General features: G+C 31.2%; 1 protein-coding gene across 11 annotated transcripts in view; it reads left to right on the top strand.

Annotated features, from left to right (window-relative positions):
* Positions 1–10250, top strand: part of CHL1 (cell adhesion molecule L1 like) — a 266500-nt gene extending 256250 nt beyond the window's left edge. For 9 of the 11 annotated variants that reach the window (XM_074198702.1, XM_074198705.1, XM_074198697.1 and 6 more), the window contains 4 exons: positions 744–905; positions 1511–1642; positions 3992–4064; positions 5884–10250. In XM_074198702.1, the coding sequence (XP_074054803.1) occupies positions 744–905; positions 1511–1642; positions 3992–4064; positions 5884–6100 (584 nt within the window). In that variant the 3' untranslated portion in view covers positions 6101–10250. The remainder of the gene's footprint in view (positions 1–743; positions 906–1510; positions 1643–3991; positions 4065–5883) is intronic. The other 2 variants (XM_074198707.1, XM_074198706.1) reach the window with 1 other exon arrangement.
* Positions 10251–16033: the final 5783 nt, after the last annotated feature.

The following is a 16033-nucleotide window of genomic DNA, read 5'->3' as shown; positions in this document are numbered from 1 at the left end:
TTCAAGGAAACAACATCATTTATTCAACTCCAATGACTCCCTATTAAATCAATTTAAAAAAGAACCAACAAACAAAAACTTCAGTTATGCTTTTAAAGAACTCCAGAACTAACCCCATCCTACCTTTCTGGTCTTTTTACATCATGTGCCATCTTTTATCCACATTCTTTTTGATTCCAAGACATTAACCTCATTGCTTGTCCACTTCTTAGCCCTTGAGTATTTTCACTGATTCCCCCATGTTCCATACTCTTTTCTTCCTCACTTCCATTTCATGACTTCTCTACTTCCTTCAAGTTTAAACTGAACTTATACCTTCTATAAGAAGCTTTTCCTGGTCTTCCTTAATTTTAGTACCCTCCCTCAAGGAATATCTGCAATTTACCCTGGATATATTGTTATAAAGAGTTATTTTCCTGGTGTCTCTTCCCTTGAGCTGTGATCACCTAGAGAAGAAAAAGTAGCTTTTGCCTTTCTTTGTTTTCCCAGTTCTTACAGTACCTGCTACATGGGAGAAATTTAATAAAGTCTAGATGACTGACTGATCAATATGAAAATTCTAAAAATGCCAGAAAAGACAGCATACCTCTTTTTGATGGTCTTTTCTTCACTCAAGTTTAGAAAATGTTTAATAAAAGGAAAATGATAAAAGATGTCTGTCTTGTTCACCATGTTTAACAATATATTTCCATTTCAAAGTCCATTTTTTTAAAGAATGCATATGACCTATGTACCTTTCGTAGGTAAGAATGTCGGGAAGATTTCAGAAGCAATAAATCCTACCCAAAAGGTTCATCCTCTTGAGCCATTTGACCCTGAATCTGAGCATACAGTCCGTCTAGTAACTAAGAATTGGGTTGATAACAATAGCATTTTTGAAGATGTTATTGAGACAAGGGGGAGAGGTGAGAAATCAAAGGCCTTCTGAGCTGAAAATATCTAATGTGTTTTGTGGATGATAAAATTTTGCATTCTTCTCCAAATTATTGGTGAATTTGTAGAAAAGGTAAATTAATGGAATTACAGTTTTCAATTCATCTTTCTGTAGTATCTATAAATTAGCCAAATGAAAAATTTACACATTTCTTTAATAATCACTAGTCATATTTAGCCCACACTATATTGTTGCTTCTTAAGCTTAATAGCTTTGCTAATTAATGCATGTTTTAAGAGACTTCTTTGAAAAAATTTGCATGCAGCTGAGGTTCTCTTTACTCTTGCTGGCATAATACTGCTTTGGTATATGACTTTATTTCTCCTGTTTTGCTTTCTTAACTGAATCAATTGTAACCTAGCTTTCTGGAAAATAGAGTTGCACTTATTTCTGCCCTCTACCAAAGACAAGTAGAAATGACTACAGTTAGAAGCGACGGGAGTGAAAAGCAGTATTTTTATTTCTGTATATATTTATATATTTGTTCGATTATTTATTTTGGAGAGTAGTGCTGTCTAATTGTGCCTGTGTGACAAATCTCAAATGTTGTCTTATCCTTCTCTTTCTCGACAATAGCATATGCAGGTTTATATGACAACATCTCTACCCAAGGATGGTTTATTGGACTGATGTGTGCCATAGCTCTTCTTACATTAATATTATTAACTATTTGCTTTGTGAAAAGGAACAAAGGAGGCAAATACTCAGGTAATGTAACACTGTCTCAGGTGATTTCACAGGGTAAAAACATCAACTCCTTCATGTCATTGTTCAGAATAATTATTTTCATCTTTCAAGGGTCAGTTTAGTTAACAGTTTCAAAAGTCAAATGATTTTATCTATAAAGTTCTTGACTTAGAATGAGGAAGAACTGAGAACAAAAACTTCATCACATACTAGTTATATTGTAACTGAACAATTAAGCTCTCTTAGTCTCTGTTTCTTCTTTGAAAAAAATATGTGAGCAAAATATGATAGACTCTAAGGTCCCTATTAAAGTCATATAAACAAATGATTCTAAAATTCCAAAAACTTCCTTTTGCCTCAGTCAAAAGGACTATTTCCTTATTTAGAATATTTATATTACTCTGAACATTTCTTTAAGAACAGTTCCTATATTGCCTTGCAATATAGTCGTTGTTCAGGGGTGGCTAGGTGGTGCAGTGATAGCACATGAGCCCTGGAATCAGGAGGACCTGAGTTCAAATTTGACCTCAAACACTTAATAATCGTCTAGATGTGTGACCTTAGGTAAGTCATTTAACCCCATTGACATAAATAAATTTAAAAAATTTTAAAAATATAGTCATTGTTCATTTTTGTATCCAGTCGATGTCCTATGACTCAGAGCAATTATACTGAAGACAAGGACTGTTATTACTTTTTTATATTTTTTTAAATACCTACGTAGGACACTGTTTTATTCATGGTGGGTACCCAATGATTTTATAGACTCTGACTGAATGGAATTTGAATTTGGAATTTAGGTGAGTTTTAAATGTTAATACTGTGATACACCCATGATCTCATCAACGTGGCTACTTCCTCCACTCTCCATGTTTTGTCATGTCAGGTAGTTCTTGCTATTGTCCTTCACTCATTCTTCTACAAAAGTTCTGTCAAGAGCACCTGAAGCCTTCCTCAGAATTACCTCAGTTTCCATTTGGTACCTCTTGCTATCACATCCATAATAGTTGCCTTTATGAGATTATTTGGGTGCAGATCTTCTTGGTATCATTCTGTAGCATGTTGGCACTGACCATTCATGTCACAGGTTAAAGAGGCAACCTTGTAAATAGCTCAGAGATGAAGGAATCATGAGATCAAAATTTTAAACTCAACTTTTCTGCGTGACTTGAGCAAATCATGTCATATAATGAAAATCTTTTGAAATTTAAAACTAAACATCTTTTCCCTATGGTAAAAATGTGGGGAAAGTTTCCTTTTGAGCTGGGAGAGAGCTACCATGATAATAGTGAGATTATCTTTGTTCAGGATTAAACTTGTGAATCAATGTGAAGTCCTTGAGAGCTGATATTTTTAGTGGGGAAAAAAAGAAAATTCTACTGCACGTTTCATTTCCTTTTCAGTTCTCTCCCCACTAAAGCAAAAAAAAAAAAAAGACAAAATCAAAAAACCCCAAAATTTCCACCTCCAATAAATCAGGCAAGTTGAGATTTTGTTTTTGAGGAAAATATAGATCTGAGAGAGTATGTGATTGGGTCAAATTGTGGAATCAGTTTCATCTTATTTACTAGAGTTGAATATAATGTGTAGTGGTGTAATACTTCACATATTCCAAATACTTTCACATGCATTATCCTTTTTTGCTCCTTGATAACTCATTATGTAGTAGGTAGTTGTAAGTAATTTTAACATTGTTTCACTGAGAAAATTATATTCAAACTACTTAAAAGATTTTCTCAGTTACTGGTTGTTGGACTCTGATGTGTATAATCTTGAGCAAATCCAATTGCTTCTCTGAGCTTCAGAAGGTCATTTGTAAAAGAAATAGAGAAATAGAGAAAGATGGTCAACTATACCCCGCTCTGCCATTCAGAGTCTGTAAGACTGAAATTCTTTTACTTTGCTTCTTTAAGCTATACTTTCCTTACTTCATGTCACCTCCCTGGTATAAACATTACATTACCCCTCAAAATCTTTTAAATGAATAAAACATGCAATTTAGCTGTTGAATACAGACCAGAATATTTTGGCTTAATTTGATCATCCTCTAAGTTTGCATTCCACCCCCCTCCCCCCCAACCCCGGTAAGGTTGGCAAAATGTTTTTCAATTATAGGGCCTTGTAGGTGAACATAAAACTAAAGCACTCTATTTTCCCTTCCTTGTTTGTTTGTTTTTCAATGATTAATTTGAGAGTTTACTAAATAAAAAGAGATGAAATTCCCTAGACAATTTGCTTGCTCTAGTGTAATAAAACATCTTTCTTCCTTCTGCCAAAAAAATAAAAACCAACCCTTTTCCAAATGTAAATAGAGAAAGTCATTATATTTTATTTTTCAAAAAATTATTTGGATCTTGTTTCTTTCCATAGTGAAAGAGAAAGAAGATTTACATCCAGACCCAGAAGTTCAGTCAGGAAAAGATGAAACCTTTGGTGAATACAGGTAATTATAGCACATAATTTCACAAGAACAAAAACAACAAAAAGGATTGAATTTGAGTCTGGAAAATAAATGATGCGAGTGTTCATTAAGCTATCAAAGTCTTATAGGCCTACATAATATGTTTCCAATTAAAATCAATAGACAAATCTATCCAAATAAATGATATAGAAAGTTGTTACTGAAAGTGTTATGCAACTATATGGTGTATTCTTTTTTTAAATTATATTTTAAATTTAAATTTTAAATATATTGCATTTTCTTTTTAAGGAGTGGTATTTCTTTATGTTTAAAATGCATAAAGACGGAAATGTATTTTTATTTGCATATGATATTGAAGTTGCAGAAGTTTGGCATATATTTTAAAATTCATTTATTTCAGTATATTTAAGAATTATTTATGATTCTTCAACATCCAATACCAAATATTTAAACTGCAGATTAAACACATTAATTGTTAAAAAAAGATAGAGGGGAAGTAATCCGGAAAAGTTTGGTGACATATAACAAAACACTGGTTTGGAAATCAAAATACTAAGCCAGGATAATAGTTTTTTTTTTCAAGTAACTCCTCTTAGATCTTATCACCTCACTGGTAAAATGTGTTTCTGTACTATAAATTTAGAGAAGATTGCAAGCTTAAATGTTATCTTGACTAATACCTTCATTTTGCAAATTAAGAAATGTTATGTAAAATTAGTGAGGTGATTTATCCAATGTTCCATGGGCAAAATAGACTTCAAATTCATAGCTCTGTATACTCTATATACAGTTTTATCTATAATAAAATGTTAAGTTTACTTCAAAGAATTATTGTGAAACACTTTTTTCTGAAATGAAGTGCTATATAATTTTTATTATTAAAAATAAATCCAAAATTTTCTCCATGGAATTCAATTGATTTTATAAAAAATTAAAGCTAGTTGTATACATATATCTATACATCTTTAAATATTTATATCAATCCAGAAAGAATCTAGTTCAATATGAATAAATGAAAAAAATCATCAAATCAGAATGAATGCCAGGAAGACCTGGGTTGAAATCTTTCTCTCAATATATACTGACTGTCATCCTATATAAGTCACTTATGATATTAGTACTCTTAGGGTGCTCTCTAAATCTCTCAGTCACAAGGAAGTTGTTAACCTTCATTTGTAGGGCAAAAAGTGACCTAATAAAAGCGTTCACCTTGTAAAGAAAAATCAAACCTCCTATCACTATTCATATTATAGATATTCTTGGTACAAAGCTTAGCAAATAGTATGTGATTTAAAATTTTTAATATATAAATCTCAATTTTCCCACAAATACTTGTATTTGTTTACTAGGAAGGAGTTAATAAATATCATTTCCCTAATATGTAGAATATTGGTAATTTGACATAAATTTTAAAAGTTCACATTTGTAAGCTTTTCTTCAATTCGATTTCACTGAGATTGAGTTAATTGATCTTACCTTGAAGATAACTCTTAACTTTTGAAAGCTCTTATTTTAAATCATTTAGTCTATTAGTAGAATCCAGTTTATAAATTAAAAAAAAAGTTTTCTTCAATTTAATCTATATGAATTTCCAGCAGAGAAAGAGATCACTTTGGAGTCTGAAGACTTGTCTTCAACTTCCATGTCTAGCACTTTGTACTTCTATCAAGTTAGTCTTTTATCCTCTCTGAACACTCATTAAATCATCTGTAAAATACAGAAGTGTGATGTGATGACCTTCAAGATTTCTTTCCATTCTCCATTCATCCATGTTTAACTCTGTGATCCTTCAAACCCAGATTACTAGATTTTTGTAAGAAATTTTTCTTTTGTCTTCTAGTGACAGTGATGAAAAACCACTTAAAGGAAGCCTCCAGTCTTTGAACAGGAACCTCAAAGTCACAGAAAGTGCTGATAGCTTGGTGGACTATGGAGAAGGAGACCATGGTCTATTCAATGAAGATGGATCATTTATTGGCGCCTATACCGGATCTAAGGAGAAAGGATCAGTGGAGAGTACTGGAAGTTCAATGGCAACTTTCCCACTTCGTGCATAGACTCTGTGTACATAAACCGCATGAGACATTCACCTCATTTTTTTTTCCATATTGATCTACAGGAATAAGCAAATCCTTGCCTACAGGAACAGAACTGAGTTTAGCCAGGATCAAACATCCAGCAAATAAACCAAGAACAAGTCACTGCCATCGACAGATAAGAACAAATTCTTCTAGCCTGTGCTGTCATAGGTTGAATTCAAAGAAGAATGAACCATGATAATTAGATTCAATTTAGTTAGTCTCAAATAATGAGTAATGAGTGTTCCCATCATGTACCTGTTCTGACCTGTCCCATGTGTTCACATAACTTCTCTTGCCTTGTAGAATTTTACACAAATTCTATATGCATTCATTCATTCAGTTTCATAGGATTGCATGGCTTGACTTTATTTTTCTTAGATGTTGAAAGATGAAAGAAATACAAGTTATTTAAAAACAAACAAGAATAAAATATCTTACTGAAATTGTTCACTGAAGAAACCAAGTCCATATTTATTATTTAAATTGTTTTGCTGTTTAAGATTCTGCATCAACCCATCAATTGACAAGTATTTGTCCTACACTGGTTATTGGAACCAATAATATTCAAATCATTAAGTTGTGGCCATTTAGTCAAATCCAGTTTGATTTCTGGTGTCTCCTTACTCTGGGATCTCTGGAATTACAAGCTTCTTTCCTTGAACCAAAACACCTACAAGAGACCACTGGACATGGACTTAGGAGAGAGAAGGCTTAATGTTTCCCTGCTTGGGAATGGTAATCTACTATCTGCTAAAAACTCATTCAAAGACTCCATTCTAAACTAACTCCTTTTAATTGTCTGGTGTGCTAGCACATATTTTATGAATGGAATAGACACATACACAATGCAAAATATAGATATAGTTTAGTTTTTATTTTGAAGTGAAACATTAATATGAGAATTTATATAGTTATAATGAAAAGTAAGAGAGTTAATGTTTTATAACATTACTTGTTTGACTTTTCAGAAATTTAGTTAAGTGAACTTTTAAAATTGAAAAACTTTATTGAGATTTTTTTTCTCAAAAAACAACTTCTGAAAGTTGAGGGACTTTTTTCATATTTTTCAAAGTTTATTTTTGTTAATTGTTAAAAAAAAATCCACATCACCTGTTTACTGTAGAAATTCCTGGGTATGTGATTTTCTAAGTTATACAGCGAATATCATTAAAATGTTTGTCCCTCTATAAATACTTTTTTGTAAAAAAAAAAATCCACGTTCTTAAAATGTATGAGTTGGCATTTGCCCTGCTAGTTTTATTTTGAAATTTATTTTTAAATTGATACAAAACAATCTACATGAATTTCAGTCAAGTTAAACGACTCCCTTACACATTTGAACTTAAAACTAATAATGAATGTTCAAAACCTTAAACATTGACTTAAATATTACTTACTCTTTCATGGACAAATAATTATATTTGTTATTATATTTCTTTGCTTTTTGAATGGACAGTGTAGCAATGGAATTGGAAGATTTCTTTTAGACTATCATAATTATATAAAAGATATAGGTAAAACATTAAATTGATAATATGGAAGTGTTTGTTATAGAAACAGGAACTTTCTATTGTAAATGGAATATGTTTCTTTTTTCAGGTTTTTTTTTTGGGAGTTTTAGAATGCATATATCTAAAAATATCTATTTACCTTCAGGTGTCCATGACAAAAATCCTTATAAAAATGATAATTTTTTGTACTCTAATAAAGAAAATCATATACAGAATGGGCTTTGAAAAATACTTGAGACTGAATATACTTTGGGATTTATTCTTGGTTCTCTTGTGACTTTTTCTCCTTGGGAGTATTGGCCAAAGGGTATTTTAAAAAATCAAATAGATGACTCTCCTTTAGGTGATTCCAGTAATGCTTCTCATTTTGGTGGAGTTATTAGAAATCAAACTAGCTCTGACTTTGTCCTTCTCCTCTTCTACCTTCATGCCTTAAGAATAAAGGCAACTACTTGATATTCTTCTTATGTATATGAGGATCTAGAGTCATCCGCCACTTTCAACCACAGTTGGAAGAAAAAAATAAAAATATTTTGACCACTTTTGCTAAATGCTCTATATTCTCAAAAACAGAATGGGGAAAGTGCGTGATGGTCCCTTCATTTTGACATAGTTCCATGGTATAAAACAGGGTTTGAGATTTGTGTATAATAATGCTCACTAGCCTTCTATTGAACTGGTAATGAATTGGATGTGTCTAAAATGGTTTGAACCAGTGCTCTTGGTTGTAATGTCTTCTCTTTCTCACAGAAATTATTTTGATGGACTTTAATGGATTAGCAACAAACCACTCAAACTTGGATTATCTAAAAGAGATTACTATATATTATGGCACATAAAAACACTGTATAGTATATAAGTTGTTGTTAAATGGTATTAGTCATGTAGTTTATAAATCAGGATTACTTTTCTATTAAACCTTATTATCAAATTGTTCACTATGTTTTCTTTCTTATACCTCAGGACCTAAAAAAAAATATATGTATGTAGTGTCATTTAAGTGCAATGAAAATTTTAAAAGGGTAATAGTATTTGAAAAATAAGCCCATTAAGTGTCAAATTAACCTAAATTTAAGACCCCAGCTTAAATATAGCACTTTTTTTCTCTAGTAAATTTATTTTCTTTATTTTATTAACTTTTTTCAATCCCTAATTTAACAATCTATAAATTAAGTTGCCAAATGTCCAAAATATTTATATCATAAAGGATGCTGTTAGAAATCCCCAAAAGTTTCTTTCTTTTTAAAGATCTCTTCATTTGCAACTAATGTAGTACTCTATTGAGTTTCCCAAATCACTTTATATAATCCTGTATTCATTTTATATGCTACTGTATGCTTTGAATGAGCTTCCCACTGAGGTTCTACATCAATGATGTTTTTGTCCATTTCCAATGAGAGGGAAAGGACCAAAGTGCACTGAATCCAAAACTGGGAAATCAGAATTCTCTTTGGAATTCTTTCACTTACTTTCTAAGGAATCTTAGGCACATCCCTTAACAATTCTATACTTCAGCTCTTTTCATCAATAAAGTGCTTCTGAGAATCTGCTACCTACTACACCACAGGATTACCTGTACATAGTTAATATTGAAAAAAATGTCTTAGAAAGGCAAAGAAGTCTTCAATCATTTCAAGCAAAAAAACTATCTGGTTAATCATTTTCTCTGTGAAATTAAGGGCATAATAAGGTGGGATTTCTACTTAAAACAAAGATATTCTGACATTTCCCTATTCTCAAATTTCCCATTGGCTTTAGTAGGAATTGTGTCTAGACTAATAACACGATAGAAGCTATGTTGAATAAGATCATACAAACATAAACAGACATGCAAATAGGTATGCAGACCATACCAACTCAGTACCTTTCTCCAGTGGGCACAAAATATATATTTTTATAGAAAAAAAGCAAATATACAGGAATTTACAAAGATGCCTACCATACAGTGAGCAGTATAATTTGCACGTGCCATTACAAGATAATAATTGCTAAAATGAGGAAACTTAAGCAGGGTCTTTCCTATATAAAATGTTTTTCCACTAGTTTTACATGCATATTTATAATAAAATGTTTGTGAATTAGGTGCATTTAGTCTACTGGATATAAAGGCATCCAATATTTTAATTACTCCCAGGTTTTTAAAATATGATATGTAATGGAATTATGCTGAAAGTCTCAATATTTTTTTCCTATTTTATAGTCATGGAATGAGAGATAAACTAAAGACAAAGGATTGATGAAAGTTTTGCTTCATTTTTAAAGTCTATAAAATTAAATTGTCATTTGAAATCCTAAATATGTTTACATATCATTGAGATCAAAATGTTTGTAAAACCTTTGAATGGATGATAAGGGGATTGAGTTTGTAACCTGGGCTCATTGATTTCAGTTTTCATTTAGTGAAATAGGTGGGGTTGAGCCAAAGCATTCTTTATTTCATTTTAGATTTATGATATTTTATTATATCATCTGAAGAGGGAAAGGACTGTGTATACTAAGTTAATCTGGCTGCTTTTTTTCAGATTAATATTCTTAGTGAAACTTTATTAAAGTTGATAAAAACAAAAATGTGTTTGTATTGTAGTTGCTGTTTGTATCATGTTTATGTATATGTATGGTTTCAAAAATATTTTGATTATGCATGAAATTCAACTTTTCTAATAAAAGTTCAACTTCATGTAATTAAAAATTCTTTGTAATTCTTTGACTTCCAAAAAATGAGCATTACTTCTCTCTTTGGGTCACTCTTTCAACTGCTTAGAAAACATTTATTAAGTAAAGTCATTTGAACTTTTAAAAGGGAAGAATATCTATTTTTTAAAAGGATACTGATGACTATGACTCTATTTATAAATAGAGAATTTAGTATGCTCAGCATCCAAAAAGGCTAAGGAGTTGATATAGTTTACATTTAAAATATAAAAAAGAACATTTATCGAGACAGATAATAGAGTAAAAGGGATCATTGGTCATATTTCCAGACCATTACAAATGTGATTTATTTTTAAGTTATTCAAAGGGAAAACTTTGACAGTGTTCTTAAGTTTTATCTGCAGACAATTCATTTTATATTTCTTCACTGAAAAGAACAGAGGCTAATTGCAAATAATATATTCCCATCCTCAGTTTCAAACACATTACAAAAATAAAGTCAAAAATATATTTTGTCAGGTGCAGTAGGATTTGGAAATTTCTCATTTGACCATGACAGATTATTTCAGGACTTCTGTTCAAAACTTCAAGGCCAAGATAGAAATATAGATAGGTATAGCAGCAGATACTAATACAGATTTATAGACAACATGATATAGATATAGATCTGGGAAAAATATAGATAAATCATAGCAGTCCTTGTTAGATTATACACATTTCTTATGCAGTTAAACTGGGTAATTTTCTCTCATATATTAATAAATGCATTTTATGTTATTTATATATACATGCAAACAAATACATCAAAAAAGATATACACATATATTTATGTATGTGTTTATATGGAAAAAAATCCAAAACTAAATTTATCTACATGAAGCAATGAATATATAAAGTTTAAGAAGGAGTGCTTCAAATGACCAGACAACTTTTAGTAGAATAAGAGACAAGTTGGTCAATAGAAATTCATCTGCTACTTTAGTTTCTTTATGATACCAAAGCATAATGTCCAAATCATTAAACATTCTTTTAGGAATAGTTTTGTTAAGATTTTTAAAAATTGATTCAAGCAGCCATTGTTTCTTATTCATGTTTTAATTTCTTTGTTTTCCTCTACAAGTGAAGTAGAGTGTTGTCAAAATATACATCCTAATTGAATTCCTATCCTTCTAGTCTTGTATGATAGCAAAAGAAATAAGAAGTAAGAATAGCTTTAACTTTTTAAAAGTTTGATAGTTGCTCTTCAAAATAAGACCTGCACTTATTCCACAGAACTTATAATGGAAAAAATATTACTATGTGCTTCAGTGAAGTGAGGATGAGCTAGAAACTCCCAGAAGGATTCTGACAATATCATAAACTGTGCTGCTACCAAAATTTCTAAACATGAGAATCAGAAATAGACATACAAATAAGAGACAGGAAGAAAGAGACGCAAATTATTTATTTATACCTTTGTGTGTGGAGACAATTTGAGAAATGGAAAGGATTGTAGGGATATTTTACTTAACTAGCCTACATTTTATTTGAAAAATAGTAATTTTATTGACAGGACCAGGATCACACAACTTTTTGTTCATAATAAAAACAAGCAATCATGTCTCTCAACCCCCTTTCAAGTGATCCTTCCACTCTACCATGCTAATTTAGGTCATAATTCCAGAGAAAATTTGCAACAACAATAAAATTATAGCAAATTTCTCATTTTAAGCATCTTACCAACTTCCTTCTGAACCTCAGTTTTGGATAGGCCTCTGAGAGATAAACTCAATTATCACTGGATTGTTCATTGCTAAATAATGAGTCTAGGATCTTGGTTTTAGGCTCATTGTGAACCAGTTTTATTATATTCTTGTACCCTGTCTTGTGCTGACTCTCCATTTTTCAGTTTTCTTTCATTTTAATCACAGATGATGGTGCTTTTCAAAATCTTGTTTTAACTGTTGGTATAGCCACTAAAAGACAACTTGTTAACTATTGGTTTATAAAATGAAAATATATGTTCATGTGTATAGTATATATATATATTATATATATATATATATATATATGTGTGTGTGTGTGTGTGTGTGTGTATACAAAAATAGCCCTAATAAAAAACTGATAGGAAATAGACATTTGCATATTTGGTAAGACACATATATGTATTTATATATACATATATATACACAAAAACATAAATATCTGTGTATATTTAATGACTAGAATTAGAGTTAAATAACTTTTCAAAATTTAATTTAGTTTTAATTGATATCCTCAACCTGTGTGAACATAAGCAATTCATAGAAACTTTCTTTGTTTACTAAAGAAGCAAGTAATGAGTTGACTGAGATGACCTTGAAGATTCCTTACAGTTTGAAATCTATTATTTATTTTGAATACAATATGCTTGAGCTAGCACTCTAAAAGGAAACTTTAATTAAAACCACTATTTACCAGGACTGTTGTGATTCAGTAGGCTTGCTTATAAGTGAGCTTACTAGTCTATATTAGCTCATTTAATTCCATAATGATCATTGTAGAGATATATATGCACAATGAATTAGATTGCATGTACAACAATTAGACTAAAATCTTCCTAGGGAAAGTAGTGGGATTTGGGTCACTGCTTTCTGAGTCAATATTAGGAAAGCATTTTTGATGCATATCTAATGTTTATATGCAACGCAATGTCTTTTCCTTACCCTCTTAAAGCCAAAGAATTCTGAGATAATATCAGAGTTGATGTTAGTTGGTCATACTAATGTCAATTTGTATAATTATTATGTTGCTTACTATGTCTTTGATGCTACCAGAACATTATATCCAAGGGGCATTGGACACTCTCATAGGAGATTTAAAATATTTACTACAACTTTGAAAAAAATCATTTCTTTCTTAGAGAGGAGAACATGGTGACAGTACACAAGAGTTGTCCATTAGCATTTCACTGGCTCAATCATAGTTTCCTTAAGTGCATAAAATATGACTGAGTCAAATGTATATAGGAGACAATACTAGATGATATTGAGTTACTTTTCTGACCAGAAACTTTAATTGATAATGACATTATTTATAATGATTCCTTAACTAGTTTCAAGGATCATTCAACTTGTTGGTAAACAGTATCATGTGAAGAAACTACCTCTAGCCAATGAGGTTGATACCTTCTTTGCAATTTTTAGCCAATTGTCTAGAAAATTGAGAAATTGAATGCTTTGCACAGCTTCACTAAATAAATATATGCCATAGATGGGTTCATCTTAAATCTTTATCTTCTTCACTCATGGATCACCTCAATCACTACACCAGTTGGAGTGAATTAGCAATTTAAAAAAAAAACCCACTCTTTTCTCATGACATCTTGTTTCATTTTTCTGAATATCCTATATCTTCATATCAAGATCATATTTTTTCTCATTGATAAATCACCTCTCAGAGAAATGCAGGTCAAATTTTGGGTGTGATTAAAAGACTGAGCCACTAGATGGAACTATTTCAAAGTCATACAAAATATTTTCTCTTTAAACCATCTAAATATCCTTAAATCATCTAAATTCATTATCATAATTGTCATGTAAAATATTCATTCACATCCTGTTGTTATTATAGTTGCTATTTTCTTCATCACTGTCAGCTTTGCCCTTCAAATGATGTATATTTTGAGACTAGGGTCTTATTTTATAAGCTAATTTCTTTAAAGAGAGAAAGTCTAATAGAGAATGTTAAAGTTCTGCAGCTATCTATACATATATATATATAATCTATATAAATATCTGCAGCTATCAATGTTCAATTATAATCATTTCCCTATATAAGTTAAGATTTATTAAATTAATATTGACTTATGATAAGAAATAGCAGACTAGGGGTGGCTAGATGGTGCAGTGGTTAGAGCATTGGCCCTGGAGTCAGGAATACTGGGTTCAAATTTGACCTTACCTAGCTGTGTGGCTTTGGGCAAGCCACTTAACCCCATTTTCCTTGCAAAAACCTAAAACTAAAAAGAAATAGAAGACTTGAATTTCATAAAAGTTTATATGAATTGCTTAGATCATAATAATAACTTACATTTTCTTTCCCAACCTATTACATATCACTACCCTTACAATAGACTTTATTCTTTTTTTTTTAGGTTTTTGCAAGGCAACCGGGATTAAGTGGCTTGCCCAAGGCCACACAGCTAGGTAATTATTAAGTGTCTGAGACCGGATTTGAACCCAGGTACTCCTGATTCCAGGGCCAGTGCTTTATCCACCACGCCACCTAGCCGCCCCTCAATAGACTTTATTCTAATCAAACTGACATACTAGTTAGTTTTTCCCCCCATATATAGTATTTCATGTAAACTCTCAGCCCATTATACTTTCTGTTCCACTTTTCTGCTATGGAATTTCTCTGTTTATATCTACCTTGTACAATCCCATTTCAATTCATAAAATGTCATAAAATGTGAGATGTTTTCTAAGCTACCTAATTGTGACTCCCTGGAACTGTCAATTATCAATTTCCCTTGTGCTATGTTCATGTACAATAGAAGTATCTATCTGTCTTATCTATATCTGCACATTTATTCACAGATGTGTATTATTCACATATCTTATCAATACACACACACTTTTTATATTTATGCTTAACAATGAGTATGTTATATCTTTCAAATACAATGTAAACTCCTTAGGAAAAAAGTGATTTCATTTTTTGATGGTAAGAGATAAGTATAGTATGTCACATCATAGGTCTTTAATCAAGTTATTTCTTGTAGCACTTTCCCTATGAAACATTAAAATTCCATGAATGATTTTGGCATATGTTAGAACTATTGCTGTCAATTACCCAGTGAGACAGTATGGTACATTAAAAAAAGAAAAACAGCTTGGAGGTCCTGGATTTACATTAGTTACTTTCCTGACTTCAGTTATATCATTTGTAAAAATGACAGTGTGAGATTCAATGTTCCTCTCCCCACCAAGCATCCTTCTAGGTCTAAATCCATGATCTCAAGTGGACTGGGTAGGTAATAATACTTAGGCAGACAAAGTCAAGTGACTTAGCAAAGAAGTTGGTAGGCACCTAGGTCTTCTGCCTAGTTTCATCACCCTCTATTTCATTACCTCTTCTATATTTCTAGGGTTATGGGGGATGCCTTCTCAGTCCGTATTTCATAGATTTGTATTCCTTAAAAAAAGTTTTACTTAAAATTGCATGCTATTGATTTTTTACAATTACTTTTAAAGATTTTGTTTGCTAAGAGCATATCCTCATTTATAATTAGTCTTTTAACTAAAACATCTTAATATAAAATAGCATAGTATAATGTAAATATATGCATTAAATATAAATATATCTGTATATAAATACATAAAACATGAACATATATGTAGGTATTTGTAAGCACAATTCATACGTAGATTTAACATTGATCTTAAAATTATACATCCTAAACAAAAATTAAACAAATTTTAATTTTTTTATTCTTTTAGGTTTTTGCAAGGCAAATGGGGTTAAGTGGCTTTCCCAAGGCCACACAGCTAGGTAATTATTATGGGTCTGAGACCAGATTTGAACCCAGGTGCTCCTGACTGCAGGGCCATGCTTTATCCACTGTGCCACCTAGCTGCCCCTTAAACAAATTTTTAAAACAAATTTCTTAAACAAATCATTCATGACCTCTAATTCTATTATTTTCCATGTTGTTCTATGAATATTTCTTAGGGAGATCCATCCATTTCTCTGAGAACTTTTGACCACATTTCTAGACGCAATG

Source organism: Macrotis lagotis, chromosome 8 (assembly GCF_037893015.1).
Source record: "Macrotis lagotis isolate mMagLag1 chromosome 8, bilby.v1.9.chrom.fasta, whole genome shotgun sequence".
NCBI lineage: Eukaryota > Metazoa > Chordata > Mammalia > Peramelemorphia > Peramelidae > Macrotis > Macrotis lagotis.
Note: the sequence above shows the minus strand (reverse complement) of the source record. Positions and strands in the feature narration are given on the sequence as shown.